Raw genomic sequence first — 26,157 nt, forward strand, 5'->3', positions numbered from 1 at the left:
CTCCTATTGGCTGCCTAGTGTCAGCGCGTTGGTGATTGGCCTATTGGTGACAGTGGTTCTCGCTGATTGGCCAGTGAGTGGGGTGGTGTCATGGCGGCTCTCCGCGGTGTGTCTCGGCTTCTGGTTGCTGTCAGTAAGGCTCCGGTAAAATGGGCTCCCCGGGCGGCATGCCGGGTCTATTCAGTCAGTCACCTCAGTGTGCCGGAGCGGATAGAGAAAAAACGGAGAGAAGCGCTGCTGGGCGGAGGAGAACAGCGGATAGAGGCTCAGCACCGGCGGGTAAGAGCTGGACAGGGCGGTCTTGGCAGTGACATTGGGGTCTTGGGGTAACTGGGAGGCTAGGTGACATTGGGGTCTTGGGGGTAACTGGGAAGCTAGGTGACATTGGGGTCTTGGGGGTAACTGGGAGTCTAGGTGACATTGGGGTCTTGGGGTAACTGGGAAGCTAGGTGACATTGGGGTCTTGGGGGTAACTGAGAGACTTGGTGACATTGGGGTCTTGGGGGTAACTGGGAAGCTAGGTGACATTGGGGTCTTGGGGGTAACTGGGAAGCTAGGTGACATTGGGATCTTGGGGGTAACTGGGAGGCTAGGTGACATTGGGGGTCTTGGGGGTAACTGGGAGGCTAGGTGACATTGGGGTCTTGGGGGTAACTGGGAGGCTAGGTGACATTGGGGTCTTGGGGGTAACTGGGAGGCTAGGTGACATTGGGGGTCTTGGGGGTAACTGGGAGGCTAGGTGACATTGGGGGTCTTGGGGGTAACTGGGAGGCTAGGTGACATTGGGGTCTTGGGGGTAACTGGGAGGCTAGGTGACATTGGGGGATCTTGGGGGTAACTGGGAGGCTAGGTGACATTGGGGTCTTGGGGGTAACTGGGAAGCTAGGTGACATTGGGGTATTGGGGGTAACTGGGAGGCTAGGTGACATTGGGGGATCTTGGGGGTAACTGAGAGACTTGGTGACATTGGGGTCTTGGGGGTAACTGGGAGGCTTGGTGACATTGGGGTCTTGGGGGTAACTGGGAGACTTGGTGACATTGGGGTCTTGGGGGTAACTGGGAGGCTTGGTGACATTGGGGTCTTGGGGGTAACTGGGAGACTTGGTGACATTGGGGTCTTGGGAGTAACTGGGAGGCTAGGTGACATTGGGGTTTTGGGAGTAACTGGGAGGCTAGGTGACATTGGGGTCTTGGGAGTAACTGGGAGGCTAGGTGACATTGGGGTCTTGGGAGTAACTGGGAGGCTAGGTGACATTGGGGTCTTGGGGGTAACTGGGAGGCTAGGTGACATTGGGGCTAACTGGGATTCTTGGTGACATTGGGGTCTTGGTGATAACTGGGAGGCTTGGTGACATTGGGGGTAACTGGGAGGCTTGGTGACATTGGGGGTAACTGGGAGGCTTGGTGACATTGGGGGTAACTGGGAGGCTTGGTGACATTGGGGGTAACTGGGAGGCTTGGTGACATTGGGGGTAACTGGGAGGCTTGGTGACATTGGGGGTAACTGGGAGGCTTGGTGACATTGGGGGTAACTGGGAGGCCTGGTGACATTGGGGGTAACTGGGAGGCTTGGTGACATTGGGGGTAACTGGGAGGCTTGGTGACATTGGGGGTAACTGGGAGGCTTGGTGACATTGGGGGTAACTGGGAGGCTTGGTGACATTGGGGGTAACTGGGAGGCTTGGTGACATTGGGGGTAACTGGGAGGCTTGGTGACATTGGGGGTAACTGGGAGGCTTGGTGACATTGGAGGTCTTGGGGGTAACTGAGAGGCTTGGTGACATTGGGGGTCTTGGTGGTATGTTGGAGGTTTGGTGACATTGGTAACCGAAGGCTTGGTAACAGTGGGGTCTTGGTGGTAACTGGGAGGCTTGCTGACATTGGGGGTAACTGGGAGGTTTGGTGACATTGGGGGATCTTGGTGGTAACTGGGAGGCTTGGTTACACTGGGGGTCTTGGTGATAACTGTGTGGCTCAGAGGTTTTACATACTATCTCCATGAAACTAAAATGGTGATCTCATATTCTTGTATGTTTTACTAAAGGCTTAGAGAGAGATTGGAATGCCCCTTTTGTATATGCCCTTTCAGATATGCTCAAAGTATTTGACAGATTAGTCTTTTTACGAATACCCTTTTATTATTCAAAATACCTTGTTTTCAATAGCTACTTAAAATGAAGGTGTTCAATCCAGCAATAAATAACAGTAGAGTTTGGGCTTAACCCCATAACACTGAAGCAATTGTGCAAGTTGTGAAGCAAAACAAAACTTAAAATTTACTGTGTTTGTTCAACCGTAATTAAAAGGACAGGCATCAGTTTGAGAGAACTGTGAAACCATTGCCTCACTCTGCAAGCTGACATTTTTTACATTTTTTTAAAAAATTTTTTATTTCATTTGTATCTGCCTCTTTCTTTTGCTTTCCACACCCACTCCATGGGTGGCACTGACTTAACCAATCCGTGTCCTATCCCAGGGAATATTGGAGACGTGCATTGGGCATGCCTGAAATATTTACACATGTGCATTTAGGCGATTTCTTCACCTTGCAACATTCTTAGAGGGAGTCTGATCAGTGGGATTCATGCAGAGAGGGCTCAGTCATGTTTATCTTTCCTGCTGCACAGTGATGCCCTGTTTCTATCATTAGTGGACTTGTCTGAAACTGAAAAAAATATAAATGTTTATTAAATCCTTACTTTGCATTGAAATGGTTTAACTCTGAATGGAGGGACTGCCAGTGAAATTTAGACTCTAATAGCTAGCTGAGCATCATGGAAAAAGTGGTCCAGATACAATTTATGGTGTCAAGGTTAGCCATCACTGCCCTATAGTGTCCCTGTTAAAGGACCACTATAGGCACCCAGACCACTTCAGCTCTATGAAGTGGTCTGGGTGCCAGGTCCATCTAGGGTTAACCCTGCCTGCTGTAAACATAGCGGTTTCAGAGAAACTGCTATGTTTACATATGGGTTAATCCAGCCTCTAGTGGCTGTCTCATTGACAGCCGCTAGAGGCACTTCCGCGCTTCTCACTGTGAAAATCGCAGTGAGAAGACGCCTGCGTCCATGGGAAAGCATTGAGAAATGAGGAAGGAGGAGAGTCCCCAGCGCCGAGGGAGCCCGCTGCTGGAGAAAGGTAAGATATTAACCCCTTCCTCCCCATTCAGCCTGGTGGGAGGGGGGCCATGAGGATGGGGGGGGGGGGAGGGAGACTATTAACACAATAGTGCCAGGAAAACAAGTTTGTTTTCCTGGCACTATGGTGGTCCTTTTAAGGTTGTTAGTTTACATCACTATTAAATAATTAACACTCTGTTACTGAAGTTGGAGGTGAAAGGGCTTGTTTAAAAAAAGTAAATGTGCAGTGGTTCGTTTTTTGTTTTTATTGTTTATGTTGGTAGAGGTGAATGAGCCATTAAAGTAACATTTATTGGTGAAGCAATATAACTGAGAAACATTGCTATTAGCATGTACATTTAAAAAAAAAAAAAAAAAAAAAAAGTGTTCATAAACTGGTTTAACCAGAGGTGGACTGCAGTACACTTGATCTTAATAAGCATCCTGGACTAGACAATTTTAGGTATTACAAAATCTGACTACATTTCCTAATCTTAGATAGAATAACAGGTTGAAATTCTAAAAGTACAATGAAACGTGTAAAGTCTTGCTAAGTCTGTTGGCATTACAAAATGAGTGCACCGTTTGGTGTTCTACATGGTTAAGGGATAGAAACGTGTTTGTATAAAATGATTTTGGTTTTAATTTAGACATTATCTGTAATTGTTGATAATTAAATTGTTTTAGTTAAAAGTATTTTACTGCACTGATAAAACAGCAGGGAAAAGACTAACTAGGCCTTTGCATCATGCTGTTAAAATCGTTAATGTGTTATATATTACAAATTATAATGTTGCGTAATTTTAATCTAAAATGATCTGTTTTACCATAGGGAAAGTTAACTGCTCGTGAGAGGATAAGTCTGCTGCTGGATCCTGGAAGCTTTGCAGAATATGATATGTTTGTGGAGCACAGGTGCGCAGATTTTGGGATGCAGGAAGACAAAAACAAGGTGCAATCTTCTCCTTCCCCTTTTATCAAACTGGACTATTAAACTTGCCCTATTTCACCTAACTTAAAAAGAAATCTATATAACCGAATTATTGTCTGCATGCCCATGCTATTTCTTCATGTCTGAATTAAATCCAATGCAAATCATGAACAGAGTTTCACTTTACCTTGTACTTTTAAGACACTGAATGTGAAGACCTTTGAAAGCCAAAGGTCTTCATTGGTGAAGCGACTGTATTCATGGTCAGATGTAAACATTGTTTGTTTGAAATGGTAATGCCAGAATGTATGGACAGGATCTATGCACCAAAACCACTTTAACTTTAACCTAAGGTGTTAATGCCTACCTATGAACACAGCATTCTCTTTTGCTATTCACTTCACTATAAATATGGGGCACAGGTAATGTGCTGCACCTTGCATGCAAAGAAGGTGTCTGTTCCTGCCAAAACATTTTGCATAAGTCTTAAGGTGAAAAAACATTTTTTTTTTTTATTTTTTTTTTCTTATTTAATTGTTATATAGAGTCAGAACTTGCCAAGTAAAATTATACTCAATACTGGAGTTAACCCACACCCAGCATTTAGCCCTTTGAAGCTGCACTTTTTTTTTTTTTTTGCAGTTTTTTTGAAATGTCTGTTGCTAAATAAATCTTCAAGCTACTATTAAATGGACACTATAGTGATCTAGACCACTCCACCTTCTTCTTTTTTTCTAAACAAACTACAGTGTCTATATCACAGGGTTAAGTCCACCTCTAGTGGCTGTTAGTTTGATAGCCACTAGAGGCGCTTTTGCCGCACTGACCAAATAGGACAAGCTTTGAACACAGTACACATTTGGTGTTCGCCGTCCATGCGCATTAGGTGCCAAGTGCTCCTCTATGAGGAGCATTGGATTGGACCACACAGAGAAGGCCGTGCATTATTTACAGGGAGTGCAGAATTATTAGGCAAATGAGTATTTTGACCACATCATCCTCTTTATGCATGTTGTCTTACTCCAAGCTGTATAGGCTCGAAAGCCTACTACCAATTAAGCATATTAGGTGATGTGCATCTCTGTAATGAGAAGGGGTGTGGTCTAATGACATCAACACCCTATATCAGGTGTGCATAATTATTGGGCAACTTCCTTTCCTTTGGCAAAATGGGTCAAAAGAAGGACTTGACAGGCTCAGAAAAGTCAAAAATAGTGAGATATCTTGCAGAGGGATGCAGCACTCTTAAAATTGCAAAGCTTCTGAAGCGTGATCATCGAACAATCAAGCGTTTCATTCAAAATAGTCAACAGGGTCGCAAGAAGCGTGTGGAAAAACCAAGGCGCAAAATAACTGCCCATGAACTGAGAAAAGTCAAGCGTGCAGCTGCCAAGATGCCACTTGCCACCAGTTTGGCCATATTTCAGAGCTGCAACATCACTGGAGTGCCCAAAAGCACAAGGTGTGCAATACTCAGAGACATGGCCAAGGTAAGAAAGGCTGAAAGACGACCACCACTGAACAAGACACACGAGCTGAAACGTCAAGACTGGACCAAGAAATATCTCAAGACTGATTTTTCTAAGGTTTTATGGACTGATGAAATGAGAGTGAGTCTTGATGGGCCAGATGGATGGATTGGTAAAGGGCAGAGAGCTCCAGTCCGACTCAGACGCCAGCAAGGTGGAGGTGGAGTACTGGTTTGGGCTGGTATCATCAAAGATGAGCTTGTGGGGCCTTTTCGGGTTGAGGATGGAGTCAAGCTCAACTCCCAGTCCTACTGCCAGTTTCTGGAAGACACCTTCTTTAAGCAGTGGTACAGGAAGAAGTCTGCATCCTTCAAGAAAAACATGATTTTCATGCAGGACAATGCTCCATCACACGCGTCCAAGTACTCCACAGCGTGGCTGGCAAGAAAGGGTATAAAAGAAGAAAATCTAATGACATGGCCTCCTTGTTCACCTGATCTGAACCCCATTGAGAACCTGTGGTCCATCATCAAATGTGAGATTTACAAGGAGGGAAAACAGTACACCTCTCTGAACAGTGTCTGGGAGGCTGTGGTTGCTGCTGCACGCAATGTTGATGGTGAACAGATCAAAACACTGACAGAATCCATGGATGGCAGGCTTTTGAGTGTCCTTGCAAAGAAAGGTGGCTATATTGGTCACTGATTTGTTTTTGTTTTGTTTTTGAATGTCAGAAATGTATATTTGTGAATGTTGAGATGTTAAATTGGTTTCACTGGTAAAAATAAATAATTGAAATGGGTATATATTTGTTTTTTGTTAAGTTGCCTAATAATTATGCACAGTAATAGTCACCTGCACACACAGATACCCCCCTAAAATAGCTAAAACTAAAAACTACTTCCAAAAATATTCAGCTTTGATATTAATGATTTTTTTGGGTTCACTGAGAACATGGTTGTTGTTCAATAATAAAATTAATCCTCAAAAATACAACTTGCCGACACCCCCTGCTTCCCTCTCACACGGAGCACATTGACGGCATGGATGGAGAGTGAGAAGAGGATCCTGGCCTCCAGAGTGCTGCTGGAGGAAGATGGAGGGAGAAAAACATCACATTGTACAGGATACAAAACCACTCATGGTCTTTGGACAGAGTATAATACTTCATCTACACATTGTGCAAGAACTGAATAACGGACAACACTCCGTACAGAAGCCAGCGTGTCGGAGGACATTTGCCATGGTTTCCCAAGCAGGGCAAATCAAAGAAGACCGGAAGTGAGTTCCATAAGAAGACTAAGACCCCCCGATGCTCTGGAGATGGTGGCGATGGGATGGAGTTGAGATGCATTCAATATAAAGTATCAAGATATATTCATGTATCTTCGTGAAACATATTGTATTGATCTTACATGAGGGAACTTAGTTTAGAAATATCCATACAACTGTTGTTAATTTTTCAGGATTCTTCTCTTTCGAGAATTGTACCAGAGGATTGGAGAAAAGCAGACTTGGTGCCTATATTTCAAAAAGGTTTCAAAATCTCAACTAGGAAATTACAGATAGCTTAACAGCTGTAGTTGGGACATTGTTTAAAGGGCTGTTAAAGGACAATATTCAAGAATTAATTCTTGACAAAAATATCATTAGCAGGAATCAACATGGTTTTATGAAAAACAGCTCATGCCATGTGTTCTATGAAGAAGTTAGTAGAAATATAGATCAGGTTGTTCCATTAAATGTGATCTATCTGGATTTTGTTAAGGCATTTGATACAATTCTACACAAAAGGTTAATTTGTAAAATTAAAAAAATTAAAAAAAAAAATCAATTGGTTTAGAAGGACAATCATGATAAAACACTGGTTTAAAGATAGAGTGCAGTTGTAAATGGAAAATTTTCAAAATGGACAAACGTGGTAAGTGGAGTGCCTCAGAGTAATGTCCTGGGTCCACTTCTCTTTAATTTATTTATAAATGATCTTGAAGTGGACATTGAAAGTAATTTGTCAATGTTTGCAGATGACACAAATCTCGGTAACAAAATACAGTCTGAACATGACACAGCTTCTAAACAGAGGGATTTGGATACATTGGACAAGTAAGTGGCAGATGAGAGTCAATAAAAATAAATGCAAAGTCATGCATTTTCAAATAGGGAACCCACAAACCACTCACACATTAAAGGGAAACTCCAGTGCCAGAAAAACGATCCGTTTTTCTGGCACTGGAGGGTCCCTCTCCCTCCCACCCACCAATCCCCGGTTACTGAAGGGGTGAAAACCCCTTCAGTCACTTACCTGGGACAGCGGCGATGTCCCTCGCCGCTGCCTCCGCGACGCTCCTCCTAATGATTACGTCGGCCGATGGGCGAGACTAATCTCGCTCACCGGCCGAGGAGACCTAATGCGCATGCGCGGAAATGCCGCGCATGCGCATTACGTCTCCCCATAGGAAAGCATTGAAAAATCATTTCAATGCTTTCCTATGGGGTTTTGAGCGACGCTGGAGGTCCTCACACAGCGTGAGGACGTCCAGCGACGCTCTAGCACAGGAAACCTGTGCTAGAACCCAGGAAGTGACCTCTAGTGGCTGTCTAATAGACAGCCACTAGAGGTGGAGTTAACCCTGCAATGTAAATATTGCAGTTTATGAAAAACTGCAATAATTACACTTGCAGGGTTAAGGGTAGTGGGAGTTGGCACCCAGACCACTCCAATGAGCAGAAGTGGTCTGGGTGCCTGGAGTGTCCCTTTAAATAGGGTAGAGGACTTGGGAACAATTATAGATCACAAACTAGGAAACAGTATGCAATGCCAATCTGCCGTTCTAGTAAGGTGCTTTCATGTATACAAAGGGGCTTTAATTCATGTAATACAAATATAATTTTGCCTCTTTACAAATCAATGGTAAGACCCCCACCTTGAATATGCAATGTAATTTTGTAATTTTAAAGAAGGATATTGCAGAACTAGTAAAAGTGCAAAGATGAGCTACAAAGCTAGTAAGGGGGATGGAAAACATTGCTTATTTTTTTGTTTAGAAAAAAGGTGCTTCAGAGGGGATATGATAGCACTATACAAATATTCATTAGGAGGAATAAACAACAGACAAGAGGTCACCCCTTACGACGGGAAGAAAGGTGTTTTCGCTAACAGCAGAGGAAAGGGTTCTTTACCGTAAGAGCAATAATTATGTGATATTCTCTGCCTAAAGAGGTTGTATTATCAGATTCTATAGATGGATTTTAAAAAGGTTTGGATGCTTTTTTTGCATAAACAGAATATATTTGATACGTACGTAAACAGGTCATTGATCCAAGGAAAAATCTGATAGTCAAGAAGGATTTTTCTGTTTTTTTTCTGTTTTTGTGGCATAATTCGAAATGGCTAAATTTGCGATTTTTGGCCTTCTTTTTGATCAACACCATAAAAGAATGAGCTTCACGGTTCAACTTGATGGACTTTAGTCTTTCTTCAACCTAGACAACTATGTGACTATTAAGGGGCAATTTAATATGTTGTTTTTTTAAATTACATGTTCACTTTAAATTATGTAAAAAGACAATGGCATAATAGCAGTTACTATGTTGCAGTTTGATTGTTAATAGAGAGTCTTTCCAAGGTTTTAAAACTACAATAGCCATGATGCTTTGCTATCCTTAAGGTGAATTTAATGCTCCTGTGTGCAGGCAAGTGGTGAGATGTAGGTTAGCAATCTCTATAGCTTTATATTCTGTAAAATAGAACTTCTAACCATTGTGTCCTGTGCCAAATTAAAGTAATTGGAGGGCTTTAATAAACAAGTTCCATGTAAGAAAGAAAAAAAAAAAAAATACAACTTGCCTAATAATTCTGCACTCCCTGTATTACGTGGGAGGCAGAGGGGTGAGCAGCTGTAAAGGAAGCCTTAGTGCTGGAAAAGGCTAAGTAAATAATTTTGTTATATTTTTTTTATTGCGGGGGGGGGGGGGGGAGGGGCATTAGAGGGATTAGGAATACAGATTTGTATTCCTAATGCTATAGTGAGCCTTTAAAAGCCAGTGTTTAAGAGTTTACATTTATTTATAGAATTAACGCTTTCATAGGTTGTAAAAGCAGCAAAACAAGGTGATAACAATTTTTCCACTCCAATATTTCTACAATATTTTTTAAAAAATATATTATTATATATTACACGTTACTTTTAGTAACACCAACTTGGTCACAAACACCTTCGCAATATTCTGTTGTACTTCCATTTGTATACCATAGACAGACTTCTAAAAATCTGTACTGTTAGACAACCTGCAGAACTAACTGTGTTTGCATGTGCAGTTACAGGAAAGTTGCATCTGAAAACCACTACTGTAACATTGGAAATGTTTGCCAAGTAGACTTATTTTCATGGACTGATTTTAGAGTTATGGTAGCTGCTTGCAGGGATAGTCTAAGCACTAATTCAACTTGGGCTTAGTGAAGCAGTTATGGTGTATAGATATTGGCTCTGCAGTCTCACTTTTCAATTCTCTGCCATTTAGGCATAAAGGAAGTGTAAACATTAGATTACTCTTTACAGGAAATGTGTAGGAAGGCTGTGTAAGTCACATGCAGGGAGGTGTGACTAGATCTGTATGAACAAAGTGATTTAACTCCTAAATGGCAGAAAATTGAGCAGTGAGACTGCAGGGGCATGATCTATACACCAAACCTGCTTCATTTAGCTCAAGTTGCATTGGTGCTTAGTGTTCCTTTAGAGGAACACTATAATGTTAGGAATACAATTGTGTTTTCCTAACGATACAGTGCCCTAATCCTCCACCCCCAGAGCAAGTGTTGAAAGTTACCTTCTCGAGAGTGCAGAAAAACGCTGGCTGCACCAGTCAGATGATCTCTCTGAGAAAATAGTGGAGCTTTACTTCATTATTTCGTGAAAACACCTCTAGTGGTTGTTATATAGACAGCCACTAAAGGTAAGTTAACCCTGCAAGTAAAACATTGCCATTACTGCAGAACGGCAATGTTTTCAGCTGCATGTTTAACACGCGGGTACATCACACCCACACCACTTCAATGAGATGAAGGGGTCTGGGTACCTGTAGTGTTCCTTTAATGTTTAAATGAATGTACCTATATATGATGAGAAATGTAATCTTTCCGTCCTACTAATCTGCCACTAGACTAAATTAGTCTTGTTAAACATTTGGATAAAGTGTAATGTTTTTAACATATTTACGATGATTCTTTTACCAGTATCCTGGAGACAGTGTGGTTACAGGGCAAGGCCGAATCAATGGAAGACTAGTCTACATCTTCAGCCAGGTAACTGTGGATGCGGTGGGGTTTGCTCATTCACATAGTAAGGAGCATTGTGTACAATTAATGATGAAGTGTTTTTCATGTTTGAAGTTCCTCGGATATATCTGTTTGCATTTCTGTATCTACCTAAAAATACCTAAAATGTGTCTCTTTCAGGCTCTCCTTAATAGAACGGAAAGTGTAACTTCACAAAGTAGTTAATTACATTTATTTTTCTTATTTCCATGCAGGATTTCACTGTGTTTGGAGGCAGCTTGTCTGGCGCTCACGCACAAAAAATATGCAAGGTAAATATCATAAACAGGGTTTAATTTAATAAAGGGATAGACAAGGGTAGGGTTTTACCATATGGGAACCCCTTTGTGAGGAATGATGGGTCAGATCCTCTTCATTGTGGACATTTTGACAAGAATTTGGTAGTTTACATGTCTCTTCCTGTCAGGTTTATGGTGTCTATCTGTGGGAGGAAACATGCTCCACGTACTGGAGTTGTGAGGTTTTGGAGTCCATAAAGTCTACAACATATATCTAGAGGCAAATAAAAACAGTGCTGCCTCCAGTTGGAATTTAATTTGCACACCCTAAATAAAGTCCTATATGGACTGACAGTACTAGGCCCCCGTTTTTAACTGTGTTTTGTTAACACATGCCTTTAAAGAATGGTTGAATATGTTCCTAACATGTCTTGATTTCCCTAGATCATGGACCAGGCTGTTTTGGTGGGAGCCCCTGTAATTGGACTTAATGACTCAGGAGGAGCTCGCATCCAAGAGGGTGTGGAATCCTTGGCTGGATATGCTGATATCTTTTTGGTGAGTGGATAGCATTTTCCCAATACCCTAATGGGAATGCCTACAATCTTATAGGTATAGACAATCATCCGCATCCACAGTTTTTCTGGAGATTACTGTAGTATAATAAATTAAAGGACTTATTTTCTGTAAAAGTTTATATTATAGTAGAAGTGGTTTTCTGTTATGATTATGTGATTTGTTAAATCCTTAATATAAATTGAAAAGAAAACAGCATTTAATGAAATATCATCAAGTTATTTGTGTTTTTCTATGCTTTGTTCAGTGGTGTAAATCCAGAGAAGTCACTGTTCGCTTTTACACTGTACTATAGCTGAGTGGTTCCAGAATATCTTGGCAGTGAGTGGACATATGTTTTAGGCTAATGTCCTCACTTGCGAAACTGTGAACTCTACATATATTAGAATGAACCTGTTGCTGAAATTTAAATTTAAACATGTTAAATTGTGTTGTATAATTACCAAAATGTGTTTAATTTTTAATTGCCTTCTATGAGACATCATGGAGTTTTCAGGTATACTCCTCACTTCATAACAGATCCTGTGCAGCGCACCTTTGTGGGTGTGATCCATGTTTTTTGTCCTTCCTCCATTTCAGAAGCCTGCCATGGCTCCCCCACATCTGGAACAGCCTGCTTTGATGAATGCCGCAGCAAATAATACCAGGTGTCAGAACAGCTTTAAGGCACACTATTGTCACCAGAACAACTACAGCTTAATGTATTTGTTCTGGTGAGTGTAATCATTATCTTCATACAAGAGGGTACATACAAGAGGCTCCTGCTGGGTCTAGCAAGCTATTCACTGAGCAGGAGATGAGAAATTCCGAATTTAACATAAAGGAAGTGTAAACATTAGCTGACTCTTTACAGAAAGTGTTTAGGAAGGCTGTGCAAGATACATGCAGGGAGGGTAGTCTAGGGTTGTATAAACAAAGTGATTTAACGCCTAAATGGCCAAGAATTGAGCAGTGAGACTGCAGGGGCATGCAGGGGCATGCAGGGGATCTATACAGCAAAACAGCGTCATTAAGCTAAAGTTGTTCTGGTGACTATAGTGTCCCTTTAACCCCTTAAGGACCAAACTTCTGGAATAAAAGGGAATCATGACATGTCACACATGTTATGTGTCCTTAAGGGGTTAAACTTGTCTCAGACTAGGTTAGCTGTGAAAGTTTATTTCTTTTTTGTTTGTTTGTTTTTCTTCAAATGCAACCTGATTCTCCCATGTTGAATACTTTACTATTACAACAAAACCCTTTCCAAATGCAAAATGTCTGTCTTTTCAGAGAAATGTGGTGAATTCAGGGGTTGTACCTCAGATCAGTCTAATTATGGGACCGTGTGCTGGTGGTGCTGTTTACTCCCCAGCTCTGACGGATTTCACATTTATGGTGAAGGTAAATGGATCTAATACAGGGACGTTTTAGCCGCGAGGCAAACAAGGCATTTGCCTTGGGCGGCATTTTCCAGGGGGCGGCAAAAATTGCCGCCCCCAAATGCCCAGGGCAAATGTCTTGTTAACCTTGCAGCTAACTGACATGCCGGCGGGCTACTGGGCGGTCGGAGTTAAATGAGTGAGTGTGTGTGGTATGTCTGTCTGTTAGTTTGTGTATGTCTGTCTGTTAGTTTGTGTATGTCTGTCTGTCTGTTAGTTTGTGTATGTCTGTCTGTCTGTTAGTGTGTGTATGTCTGTCTGTTAGTGTGTGTATGTCTGTCTGTTAGTGTGTGTGTGTCTGTCTGTTAGTGTGTGTGTGTCTGTCTGTTAGTGTGTGTGTGTCTGTCTGTTAGTGTGTGTGTGTCTGTCTGTTAGTGTGTGTGTGTCTGTCTGTTAGTGTGTGTGTGTCTGTCTGTTAGTGTGTGTGTGTCTGTCTGTTAGTGTGTGTGTGTGTCTGTCTGTTAGTGTGTGTGTGTGTGTCTGTCTGTTAGTGTGTGTGTGTGTGTCTGTCTGTTGGTGTGTGTCTGTCTGTCTGTCTGTCTGTCTGTCTGTTGGTGTGTGTGTGTGTGTGTCTGTCTGTTGGTGTGTGTGTGTGTGTGTCTGTCTGTTAGTGTGTGTGTGTGTGTGTGTCTGTCTGTTGGTGTGTGTGTGTGTGTGTGTGTATGTCTGTTAGTGTGTGTGTGTGTATGTCTGTTAGTGTGAGTGTGTGTCTGTTAGCTAGTGTATGCGTATCTGTCATTGAATGTGTGTGTGTGTGTGGGTGTGTATTTAGAAGGCGGCGTGGGGGAAGGGTTGGATGGGAGTGGCGGGGGGAAGGGTTGGGTGGGGGTGGAGGGGGGCACCTGAGTTTTGTCCTGCCTAGGGCAGCACAAAACCAGGATACACCACTGGTCTAATATACTTTATTATTCCTCATAGCTGTAATAAAATGGAAACCATTCACAATGCCTACTTTTTTTTTTTTTCTTCTCCTTAAATCAATTTTATTTGCCCATTAGACATTTATATGCGCTTTGCACAGATTCGTTGTAAACCTTATAGTATGGGCACAGGTATTCAAATAATTAAACTGGTTTACATGCACAGGACACTTCCTATCTTTTCATAACTGGTCCAGATGTGGTGAAATCGGTTACGAATGAAGATGTCACCCAGGAAGATCTGGGAGGAGCCAAGACTCACACAGCGCTATCAGGTTACTAATTAATTATGTATGAAAAAAACATTATTTTATTTGTGTTTAATATTTGGATAAGCATAATGCTTGCCTTATATGAAATTGCTTCGTCTGTTATGGCAAAGCATTAATTACTTTCTGTTGTGACTTAAAGTTCAGAAAGTGGTTAAAGTGCTTCTTCAATATTAAAAGAAATAATACTGGAATTGTCTATACAGTGGAACCTTGGAACTCGAACTTAATCCGTTCCAGAAGGCTGTTTGAGAACCGAGTTGTTCCATAAGAATTAATGTAAATTAGATTAATCAGTTTCAGACCTCCAAAAGTACAGCATTTTAACACATATTTTACAGTTTAATAATATCTTAAATGCATAAAATCATACAGAAAACTAATAAACACAATGTAAATAAAATGAAAATGTAACTTCACTTTACCTGTCAGCCCTGCTGACAGAATGGAGCTCTGTTCGCTTTGTTTAGTGCTAGAAGGCCGATGTGTCATACCATCGAGGTTAATGCCGTGTGATTTTGTTCTAATACCGAGACACTTTTTTTTTTTTTATATTTTGTTTTAATACCGAATTGTTTGAGTATGAGAGCATTCCAGAACCGAGGTTCCACTGTATATGATTGTTTATAGACATGTGCAATTTGTTTCGTTCCGAATGCCAATTCGGGCAATTCGGAAACTTCTGAATGTCTGAATAGCTGAATTGCCGAAGTGTCAAATTTCGGAAGTACCGAACCGAACTGCTGAAGTGCCGAATTTCGGATTTGCCGAAGTACTAATATACCCAGTGGAAGAATGAAGAATGTTACTGTATACCAGTTTAAATAAAAAGTATACACACATAGCCAGGATTCAGCTGTAAGCATTTGCAACACTTACAACAATCAAGTAACACATTCATATAAAATGTAAGTTACTTAGCTAGTCAGTGAATGGGAATGAGTAAGTAGATAACTCCCTAATTCCCACGGTATTAGGGAGCTATCTAACAAAAGGCTGAAAGACCTAAATTGGTCTTTCAGACAAATTTACTAATACTAAGTAAAAATTTGCGTAGTAAATTCTGCCCCTACTCGCTTGAAATCCAACCAATCAGAGTGCTCTGTCATTTTACACAGCATGGGAAAGTTCTTTGGAATTTCCCCACGCTGTGTAATTTGACTCCTAACTCTCTGATTGGTTGCTTTCAATCAACCAGAGTGTTATGAGTCAAATTACACAGTGTGGGAAAATTCCAAACTTACCTGTCAGAGCACTGATTGGTTGGCTTAAACCAACCAATCAGAGTGCTCTGAGCCTAATTGCAGGGCGGGGCAAGGCTTTATAAGCCTTCCCCCGCCCTGCGGAACTCGGTCTGCGCGATGCCCTTCATGGGTGAAGATGGATTATTTTTCATTTTTTTTTATTATTATTTATTTTTAAGTATGGGTATTATGTTTTTTTATTTGCCCTTTTTTGGGACATGAAATGGTAAGTATTTCCTTTTAATTTTGTAAAATTTTTTTTTTTACAGGTACTTGGTTATTGTTCCCCCCACACTATTTTTAGGGTGAGGGGGGTAGGGGTTTATTAATTTATTTTATGTAGGGGCCCCCACCCGCTGCTCAGGGGTGGGGGCTGAGGGGAAGGACAATAGGTCCCTCCCCTTATTCTAATTTAGGGCCACACCCGCCGCTCAGTGGTGGGGGCCAGGGGGGAGGACGAAAATAGGTCCCCCCCCCTTATTGGTATTTATGGCCCCCACCTGCCGCTCACACGGGGGAGGACAATAGGTCCCCCCCTTATTCGTATTTAGGCGCACCACCTGCCGCTCAGGGGTGGGGGTCAGGGGGAGGGCAATAGGTCCCCCCCCCCCTCTATTCTAATTTAGTGCCCCCACCCGCCGATCAGGGCTCGGGGGGGGAACGACACACTTGGGCTGCTCACTATTTACTAGACATGCCCCTACTCGCTATACAGCGAGTAGGGGCAGAATTTACTAATACTAAGTAATCTTTACTTGGTGTTTCAGTCTTTTGGTAGATGGCTCCCTAATACTGTGGGAATTAGGGAGTTCTCTACTGAGCGGATGCAAGAGAACATATCCGAAGTCCCGAATTTCGGAAGTATCGAACTATGCCAAAGTTCCGAATTTCGCAATGCCAAACCGAATATTTCGCCCATGCACATCCCTAATTATTTATATCCGCAATTACTATTTCGTGTCTCCAGTTTTTACATAACCATTTTTCTGTTTAGTGAATTTTTATTTATTTTTTTTTACCCCCCAAAAATACATTAAATGACTGAATCAACATTCTCATATTTTTAGATTACTGCCTAGTTTTACTTATATACACGTCCACTGGATGAATTAAAGACCTCTTTACTGGTACTGTGCAGGGTATTCATAAAATGGAGTAGACAATCACAGCCTGGCAACCATACACATACCATTATAGGCCAAGTCCATCCTGTGGTTTCTCCATTTGGACACGTTTTCATGGGATAAAAAAAAAAAGCCATGCTGTTTCAAAGAGGTAGTTGTTCATTATATCCTGTGAAATTAGTGGTCATGTTCATTTATTTATTTTTGCAGGTGTAGCCCACAGAGCATTTGAGAATGATGTTGATGCACTATTAAACCTGCGTGAATTCTTCAACTATCTTCCACTGAGCAACAAGGACCCAGCTCCAATCCGGGAGTGCTATGATCCACAGTGAGCACCTACGCTGATGCATAATATTCAGAGTGCTCTCTTCCATAGATGAGCAATGCAGTCCTGTCCCCAACCAATCTTTCAAGGAGATTTATCAAAATGTCATTCACACTTTTATATCTCATTTTAACCAGTTATTTGCACATTTTATTTATTTATATCACTCATTGATTGTTTGCACACTGGCATTTATTTATTAAATATTTTTTCAGCAACACAACAGATTTATTAATTTTCCCCGCCACTGTAAATTTGGTAATGGCATTTTTTAGCAAAACGTTCAGAAATCATTAAAAATAAACCAATCTCTTTTAGGATCACTTTAATAAATATAATGAATATGAATTCAACCATCTCTTCTTATACCACATTGCTTAATATCCCTCGTAGTGTCTGCAACAAAAATCTACCTAATTTTTTCATTTTATTTAACTAACCTGATTTAAGTTGAAAACAGGGGATATTTGGTAACTAAATCTGTCATTAAATCTTTTGTTTTCCCGTTTCTCCTCTCTTAGTGACCGCCTGATACCGGGATTAGACACAGTGGTTCCTATGGAGTCCACTAAAGCATATGACATGTTGGATATTGTTCACTCGGTAATGTAAATTATCCATAGCACTCCAATGCATTTTTAATGTATGTGCCTAAAAACACACCCACACCTTGGTCATACACCCCACAGATTTATGCAAATTCGGACTCTAGAGTTGCACATCTCGAGAAGGGCCTTCGGCACATCGATTCCAAGAAATCACATCTCTCCAATTCTACCAAACTTTCCAGCTCAACGTGTTTGCCTGTGTTTATTTGCAGGTCGAGCTGAGGGAATTGGAAAAACATGTTTTCTTAGTTACGGGGCCCAAGCCTGACTTTTTCCAGGGTTTTACTTGAGATGTGTGTCTGTATAAAATATATATAATTTTATATATTATAATAAAATTTAACGGAAATTCGTTTTTATAGTGTCTTCAGAACACCCCGATGGTTTTCTTACAAGACACTTTGTGTATCTTTTCTGTTCCATATTTTCAGTTCAGGGTTAGTGGTAGTGAGTTAAGCGGTTGTCAGGATTAGTATTTAGTGTAATGTAGGGGTTAAGTAGAGGAAATGAATGTATGTCCCAGTGCTGCCTGACATTAGTGGAAATTAAAGTCCTGTGCAGTAGCTATTCAGTTGCTGTGATTAATGTATGTGTATGTATAATCTTGGGTAATGAGAATTATTTGCTCATTATTTATGACAGCTGTGATATAATCAGGACGGCCAGAGAGTTTTAGGTTTTTCTGAATATGGATTTAGATATACATCTATTTGTCATTCTGTTGAAGCACAGATGGGGAAACCCAGCAGTTTTGGGCAGCAGTTGGCAGTTCTAGCAAATCAATTATTGATTTAAAAAAAAGAAATTTTAATCTTTTTTTCTTGCTACATTACTTAATGCCAATTGGTACTATAAATTCCTTTCATTCTCGCTTTTAAAAATGTTGTACTGTTTTACAAACCAATAATTTCAGCAGTATTCTAGTTCTTGAAGTACTACTCCAAGCTCCATGAAGTGGTTTTGGTACCTGGAGTGGTCCTTTAAGAGGAAGCTTGCATTGTCTGAAGATGCCTCTTTTCAGAGAGTGGCCATGTTGGTGTGCTAAGCTTTTACTCACTGAGCTGTCATTAATTTATTACTAAAAATTGTCTTCACAGATTGTTGATGATCGAGAGTTCTTCGAGATCATGCCCAATTATGCCAAGAATATTGTGGTGGGCTTTGCCCGGATGAATGGAAGGACAGTTGGTATAGTAGGAAATCAACCAAAGGTGGCCTCAGGTACTATGACAGTGTTTGAATGTGCCCACCCACAACTTGAAAGAACATCTAAGGAGACATCATTTAAAAAAATGTGACTGGCCGACTGCCGAATTGATGGATCATGTTTAAATATGCCTATTTTTTAACCATAGTTTTGATTGTTTATTCAATACCTTTTCAATACCACTTTGAAATGTTGGCATAACTCCTGGAGATTATGCATGAGGTAGTGGGGACATGCAGTAATTGGTACATAAGGAAGCATTGTGTCCCCTTAGTACAACATTCAGAGGTAAACTTGTAGTTACAGCAATCACACCACCCTCCCTCATAGGCTCACTGTCCACTATGATATTTTATTAAGGGACATACATCACTTTGAGACAGTGATCTCACTCAAAAGTTTTACCTTTGAATGAGGCAGTTAGCCCAGTCTGCAGGCTGAACAAATAAAAGTAAGCAATTTTTTTATTTATTTATTTTTTTCATTTCTTTTTATATTTACCTGCTTATTCATTCTTATGCTTTGCTTTTCACACAAACTCCAGGGGGACACTGACCTAACACATCAGTGTTCTATCTTTAGGAATGCTGGAAAAGTGCATTGGGCATGCCTGACAGATTTATGTGTAGTTGGAAGATATCCTCCACTCTTGCACCATCCTGTCAGGGGGAGAAGAGATGGAGTCTGGTCCGTGTGATCATGCAGACCAGGCTCTGGTGTCTGGTTTATTTCTCTCCTGCTGCACAATGATGCTCCTGATTCTATCATTAGATGACTGATCTGAAACTAGAGTTTTATGGGAAAGGGAAGGGGAAGAAACTTCCCTATTTATTACATAATATTTGTTATATACCTGTACTACATTTATTACATACATAATATTTATTACATACGTTTCAAAGTTTTTCTGGCTTTATTTTCATTTGTGTGTTTGTGTAAAAGTATATGCTGGTTTAAAAATAAAATACAAACAAAAATCCAAAAAGCGATGCATGTCCCTTTAACCACACACATTCCTTTACATCTACTTATAAATAGACATATAGAACCCTGAATGAATGGAAAGATATCATTTTAAGTTAGTTATAACTCCCCGTTCTTTTCCCCAAAGGTTGCTTAGATATCAATTCTTCTGTGAAAGGAGCGCGTTTTGTCAGATTCTGTGATGCCTTCAACATACCGCTTATCACTTTTGTTGATGTACCCGGGTTTTTACCAGGTAATGTAGATCCCAAATTTCTGATCACATTTCTCAAACAAACCAAACATCCAAGTTTACCCATTTCAAAGAAGGGTTGCTATGTCTCATATTTACCACATAAAGTAGCAACTACGTGTATTCCTTTTATGTATTGCTTTGTATAGAACGATCTTTTTTTTCTCATGCTTCACTAAATAAAAGAATGGTGGGTATGTTTTGTTTGTTTCACTTGCCACTGTTGAGACTCCCACTTACAAGTTTCTGTGAATTAAGCCGAGGAGCCAAAATCCCTTTGCAGATGGGAATCAATTGTCAAAATTAAAAAAATAGGTCTGTTCTCCCTCCCCCTTTCCTTTCTAATGCCCCCTTTGTATTCCTAACACTATAGCTCCCTCTGCTTTGGTGTCTTCCTGGGATTAACAGTTTATCTATTCCTAATCTAAGAAAACTATCCTTGGTGTATCTCTTATGGGATACAAAGTGTGGGTTCTTTCAGGGCCTGACTGCAACCTTGTGTGATCAGTACATTAATACTTTGAAATATGCTGGTATTATTCATTTTAAAGACGGCTATAAAAGTTAACTATCCAATGTTTTTCCTTTTTATTAAATGTCAGAATCGATGTTCAGATTACCATTTCTTGGAATTGGATATCCAAGTCTACTTATTTACTATAATTTCCTTTTTGGACTTTAAGTAATTAGTATTTATTTATATGTGAAATTAAATCATGGTCTTTCTATTTACCTCTCCCCTTCTCTATGTGCCAGGTACGGCTCAAGAGTATGGAGGCATCATCCGACATGGAGCAAAGCTGCTATTTGCCTTTGCTGAGGCCACTGTCCCAAAGATCACAGTTATAACCAGAAAGGTAGGTATGATGTATAAGAGAAATGATGTTGACTGGCACTCATTTAAAGGGACACTATAGTCACCAGAACAAGTACAGCTTATTGAATTTGTTCTCGTGAGTAGAGTCATTACCTTCAGGCTTTTTGCTGTAAACAGTCTTTTCAGAGAAAATGCCGTGTTTACATTACAGCCTAGTGATAACTTCACTGGCCACTCCTTAGATGGCTGTTAGAGATCCTTCCTGGGTCATGGCTGCCTAAAATGCATCCAAACATTCAGTGTCTCTGCATGCAGACACTGAACCTTTCTCTTAGAGATGCATTGATTCAATTCATCTCTGAGGAGATGCTGATTGGCCAGGGCTGTGTTTGAATTGTGCTGGCTCAGCCCTCTTTCTATGTCTCAGCCAATCCTAATGGGAAGCATTGTGATTGGATCAGGTTACCACTTCTGCTGATGTCAGCAGGCAGTGGGCAGGTCTAAAGGAAACCAGGAAAAGCAAGCAGCTCCAGACTTGAATACAAGTGAGATTTTACTATATTTAGGGAGGCATGAGGGGACCAGGGTGGCTAGATGGTGGTTTTAACACTGTATGGCCAGGAATACAGGTTTGTGTTCCTGACCCTGTAGTGTTCCTTTAAATATAATGGTTGTAAGGTGGTAATATTTGGTAATATACTTCTAGATAATACATTTAGATCCGGGTGAGCCATTTTTTTTAGTTCTCTAAACTAAAGTATCTTGAAATGCACCTCCTAGGTGAAAATTTAACAGTTCTGTTTAGGGAGCTCAGGAAATGTGAAAAGAAATATGCTCTTAACCCCTTAAGGACACATGACATGTGTGACATGTCATGATTCCCTTTTATTCCAGAAGTTTGGTCCTTAACCCCTTAAGGACCAAACTTCTGGAATAAAAAGGAATCATGACATGTCACACATGTCATGTGTCCTTAAAGGGTTAAGGGGTTAAAATGGGTCACCCACCGGTCCTTACATTTGATTACTTGGGAGTGTGAGTTCAGCTGTTTACTTCTTATTCTCTTTCCTCCAAGGCGTACGGAGGAGCCTATGATGTCATGAGCTCTAAGCACCTGAGAGGAGATGTTAACTATGCATGGCCAACAGCAGAAGTGGCAGTCATGGGTGCCAAGGTAAATTATCATTTTTTTTTTTTCATGGAAAACACAACTTCTTAGCACTGAATTACATTTGGTATTTTTGTTCTTGTGTGACCGCTACCCATGGCCCATTACATCCAGGAATCTTTACTTTATTGAGAATGAGCCCCATTACTATTCCACAGGTTTTGCGGTGCATGCATCTGCTAATGTTACAACCCACAAAAAACAGGTTGAGCTGAATACTGTGTGCATTAAGGTCAATAAAAATAACAGTTGCTAAAGAGTATATGTAACAAAACATCACCAACTGAAGACTGGACGATTCCATGTCAGGATCTTCAAAATAATTATTTTTATTGGACTTCATGCACATAGCATTCGCTGCAACATGTCTTTTTTGTGTCGTTTTGCTTCTTGTTGGTAAGGTGCTGGGGTATTTCCTTACAGCTTACTTCACTGAAACAAAAATGGTGTGCAGCGCATATATAGAACATATATAGAACATTTTTATGTTCGCTTATTTTTGTGCCTCTTATACTCTGAGGACCAAGCTTCTTCCTGTTGGAGTTATTTCAAGAAACAGCTTAAGATTTTCTCTTTAAAGCAACACTACCTGAGCCAGTCTTCTAAATAAGACTCTAATAAATGCTTGTGATCTACTAAGACTGATTGATACTGGGGTATTTATTATCATACACTTACCCACTGTGCATGTATCATCTATAAAAATGTGGGTCTTCTATATATGCGCTGCACACCATTTTTGTTTCTGTGTATCTTTGCTCTTGTGGGATTGATGTGGTTGTGCCCATCAGTGTGTTCTAGCTGCTACTGTTCTAGTGCCACAGATTGTACCTTTCTTCTAGCTTGCTTCACTGTTTATATGAATCGATTTCTTTGCACTTATCCTATCTTTTTGTACATGATGCATCTGTTAATGCCAGAATCAAGGCACCATTTATATCAATGCTTTTTCATTTTGGCTTTGGTTGGCATAATGTAGATTTTGAGTAATCTAAATTAAACCAAATTGTAGCAAGTAAAAGTAGTTGAAACAGATTTGACAGATGTGAGTTACTGCTTTACCCCACAATATGACACAGGTACCAGAAGCCAATTTGCAGTTGCCATGGTGATCAGTGCTTTTCAATGTGTAGCAGTCCACGTTGGCTTTTTATGTTTTTTTTAATTTTTTAAAGCCTTTTGTGGACAAGTAACCTTCCTTAACACCTTAAGGACCAAACTTCTGGAATAAAAGGGAATCATGACATGTCACACATGTCATGTGTCCTTAAGGGGTTACGCCAGTCATATGATTATAGTTCTGTTAATTCAGTATTTGCTTCCAATTTTGACTTGTACCATACATTTCTCTACTAGGGTGCTGTTCAGATCATATTTCGTGGAAAACAGAACCAGGCGGAAGCAGAGGCAGAATATGTGGAGAAGTTTGCCAATCCCTTCCCTGCAGCTGTTAGAGGTAAACACACAAGCCCTTAAATATCACGTTGTTCTTGGATCCCCATTGTGACAGCTCTGACATTAACTGAGAAAAACGTGCGCACTCAGCCTTTCCTCCAGTAGTGCTGTACGAGCAGATAGCTGTGAGAATGAAGTGGTTACTCAAAGCAGCAAAACAACTTCAGTGATATAAAGAGTTCATGGTGCCTAGAGTCTGTACGTGAACAGTTTTTCAGTGACATTTTTTTAAAACAGAATATATATTATCTTTATGAAATAATCAGACTGACTGTTGAAATTTCACTGAAATTCCAGCTCATTTAAAAGAAATACTGATACAAAGGAAATGCTTTGTCTCAGTATTTTTCCTCCGCCTGACCAGCTTTACACTAGGTGGCGCTATCACCAGTGGCGGCTGTAAAGAAATTGAGCTGCTGTACAGCTATATATGTGCAAGAGTACAGCACTGATGTCTGCTCCCAGCAGCTAAAGAGGAGGCATAAGAAGTGGTTCGGGTTCGTAAATCTCATCTTTCCCTGCACTCCCTTGTTGATGTCACTGTTTAAGTCCTTACTAAATATGCAGACACGCCAGACCGTGACAAAGCCACTTCAAACAATTAATTTTCTGTTATTTTTTCTTCTTTTAATCAGGGTTCGTTGATGACATCATTCAGCCATCCACCACCCGCTTGCGCATATGTCGAGACCTTGAAGTACTTGCCAGTAAGAAGCTGGTGAATCCTTGGAAGAAACATGCAAATATTCCTCTTTGATTTAGGAGTTGACAAATTCAAATACACATTCCTGTATGGGACATTATGGCTTCAAAATTCAGGACTGATTAGTTTGTGTCAAACTACAATGAAACACTATCAAAAGATATAAGACATGGCCCCATACTGGTATGTTGGTAACATATCTGTATGGTGTATAATGTGACCTTTTTGGAATTCTAAATAAATTGGAGATTGTGAGAAAAAAAATATAAAAATTGGCATATTGATCTCCTATTACTTGAAGGTTGTAAATTTCTCAAACTTTACTTTTACCTGTTTCCTCTTCCTCTGCTTTATTTATCTTTAAAACCTAAAACAAAGTAGTCCTGGCTTATGAATTTCCTATACTTGACAAATGTGACAAAAAGGTGGAGCTTAGTCTTTTGTCAAGCTAACTTTCCCACAATACTCACCTATCACATCCTTCCTCTCTTGCCTTGTGGCAGTGCCACGAGATTGTAAAATTTAAGGCAGGGCTTGACAAATTTGTTTGGAATATAGGAGCCAGCTAAAAAAGTTAGGAGCCAGACATTTTCAACAAGAAAGTGCAATTCTTTAAGGTACACTATAGCTCTGCATGGAGGCGCTGAATGTTCCTCATAGAGATTGATTAATGTAATGCATCTCTATGAGGAGATGCGGATTGGTATATTTGCTGCACATGCACAAAAATCCTCCCAATGTTTTCCTAAGGGAAAACATTGCCTTAGCTGAGATCATAAAGATTGATCATCTCAGCCATGGCGAAACTGGCACGGCGTGGGAAAATGGGAAGAAAGGCGAGTAAAAAAACACCTTCCTCATGCGATTGGAGGGGGCAGGTACCTAAACGCGTGTACACACACACACACACACACACTGACAGGCTCACATACATCCTCATGCTAACAGGCATACACACACACTCTGACAGGCGCGCACACACACACTGACAGGCTCTCTAACAAAAACACACACACACACACACACACAGAGACTCACTGACAGGCTCTCTAACAAACACACACACTCTGACAGGCGCTCACACACATTTTTGTTTTAATTGAAACCCACTCAGCCTCCCTACCTTTGGGAAAGCTGAGTGGGTCTTCACTGGGGTGCAGTGGGGATGCACTCTTCCTGTGTGCGAGGGAGCAGTACTCTGCCTGTAGCTCCTCTCTGCTCCCTCGCGCTCTGTAATGATGCCGGGGCCGGAATTACGTAATTTTCCGGCTACAGACATCATTAGACAGTGCAAGGGAGCAGAGAGGAGCTACAGAGTACTGCTCCCTCGCGCGCCGCCCATAATTCTCCCGCGAGAAAAGCCCCCTCCCACACTTACTAGAGAGCTGTCAAATCCCAGATTTGTGGTACTAGGGGTGAAAGGTTGGCAAATAAACACTGATTGTGAACATTGAGGAGGGGAGGCATAACAAGAAATGTATATATCATCATGAACAGAGCCAGTTTAGATGTTTTATTCCAGACATCAAGTGACCCAGCTTGGCAAAGATCGACAGTGTTGTCGTGTTATTTAATGGTGACAGCCAAAAAAAGCTATTTAACTCTAGCCAATGAATAGTTTTCTATGCTGGGCTTTTTTTTGTTTATGGTTTAAAATAGTTTTCAAGCTTGTCTTTATTGCAGCGTTGGTACAGTCTTCTCCACTGCACCCTAATCCTTTTCCGTGAATTCATAAATTCTGATAACTGATGAGATGCTTTTCATTGAGAACACATGATACATACATGACAATTGCCGGGATGCACAAATTCAGTTCTTTTCAGAGAAGCATTAGCTGTGTTTGTCAATGGCACAAATGTTAACATCCTTCAAAAACAGAATGATGTAAAGCACACCGGTACAATCTCAGATTAATAATGTCCAACAGAATGTTTAGAAACATTCCATTACAGATTATAACACCACACCTATATGGGGCAAAAGACATTCATTGCTAAAAGTTATCATTTGTTCATAAAGGCAAGAATATTAG

General features: G+C 40.7%; 1 protein-coding gene and 1 long non-coding RNA gene across 2 annotated transcripts in view; both read left to right on the forward strand.

The window, feature by feature from the left end:
* Positions 1-26,157, forward strand: part of LOC134586612 (uncharacterized) — an 880,984-nt gene that overhangs the window by 245,193 nt on the left and 609,634 nt on the right. The gene's annotated exons all lie outside the window — the stretch shown is intronic.
* On the forward strand, positions 63-24,389 carry PCCB (propionyl-CoA carboxylase subunit beta). The gene is made up of 15 exons (XM_063442230.1): positions 63-279; positions 3,952-4,071; positions 10,753-10,821; positions 11,049-11,105; positions 11,517-11,630; positions 12,918-13,028; positions 14,153-14,261; positions 16,834-16,954; positions 17,473-17,554; positions 18,657-18,780; positions 19,878-19,985; positions 20,739-20,839; positions 21,875-21,973; positions 23,324-23,423; positions 24,058-24,389. Exons 1-15 carry the CDS (start codon positions 91-93, stop codon positions 24,177-24,179), a joined length of 1,626 nt encoding a protein of 541 aa, XP_063298300.1. The 5' UTR covers positions 63-90; the 3' UTR covers positions 24,180-24,389.

The sequence above is a fragment of the Pelobates fuscus genome, chromosome 2, assembly GCF_036172605.1.
Source record: "Pelobates fuscus isolate aPelFus1 chromosome 2, aPelFus1.pri, whole genome shotgun sequence".
In the NCBI taxonomy this organism is placed as follows: domain Eukaryota; kingdom Metazoa; phylum Chordata; class Amphibia; order Anura; family Pelobatidae; genus Pelobates; species Pelobates fuscus.

Coding starts and splice junctions, on each gene's coding strand:
- PCCB (XM_063442230.1), top strand. CDS start 91: ATGGCGGCTCTCCGCGGTGTGTCTCGGCTTCTGGTTGCTGTCAGTAAG. Junction 11,631..12,917: donor GATATGCTGATATCTTTTTG/GTGAGTGGATAG, acceptor CTGTCTTTTCAG/AGAAATGTGGTGAATTCAGG. Junction 20,840..21,874: donor TCACAGTTATAACCAGAAAG/GTAGGTATGATG, acceptor CTTTCCTCCAAG/GCGTACGGAGGAGCCTATGA.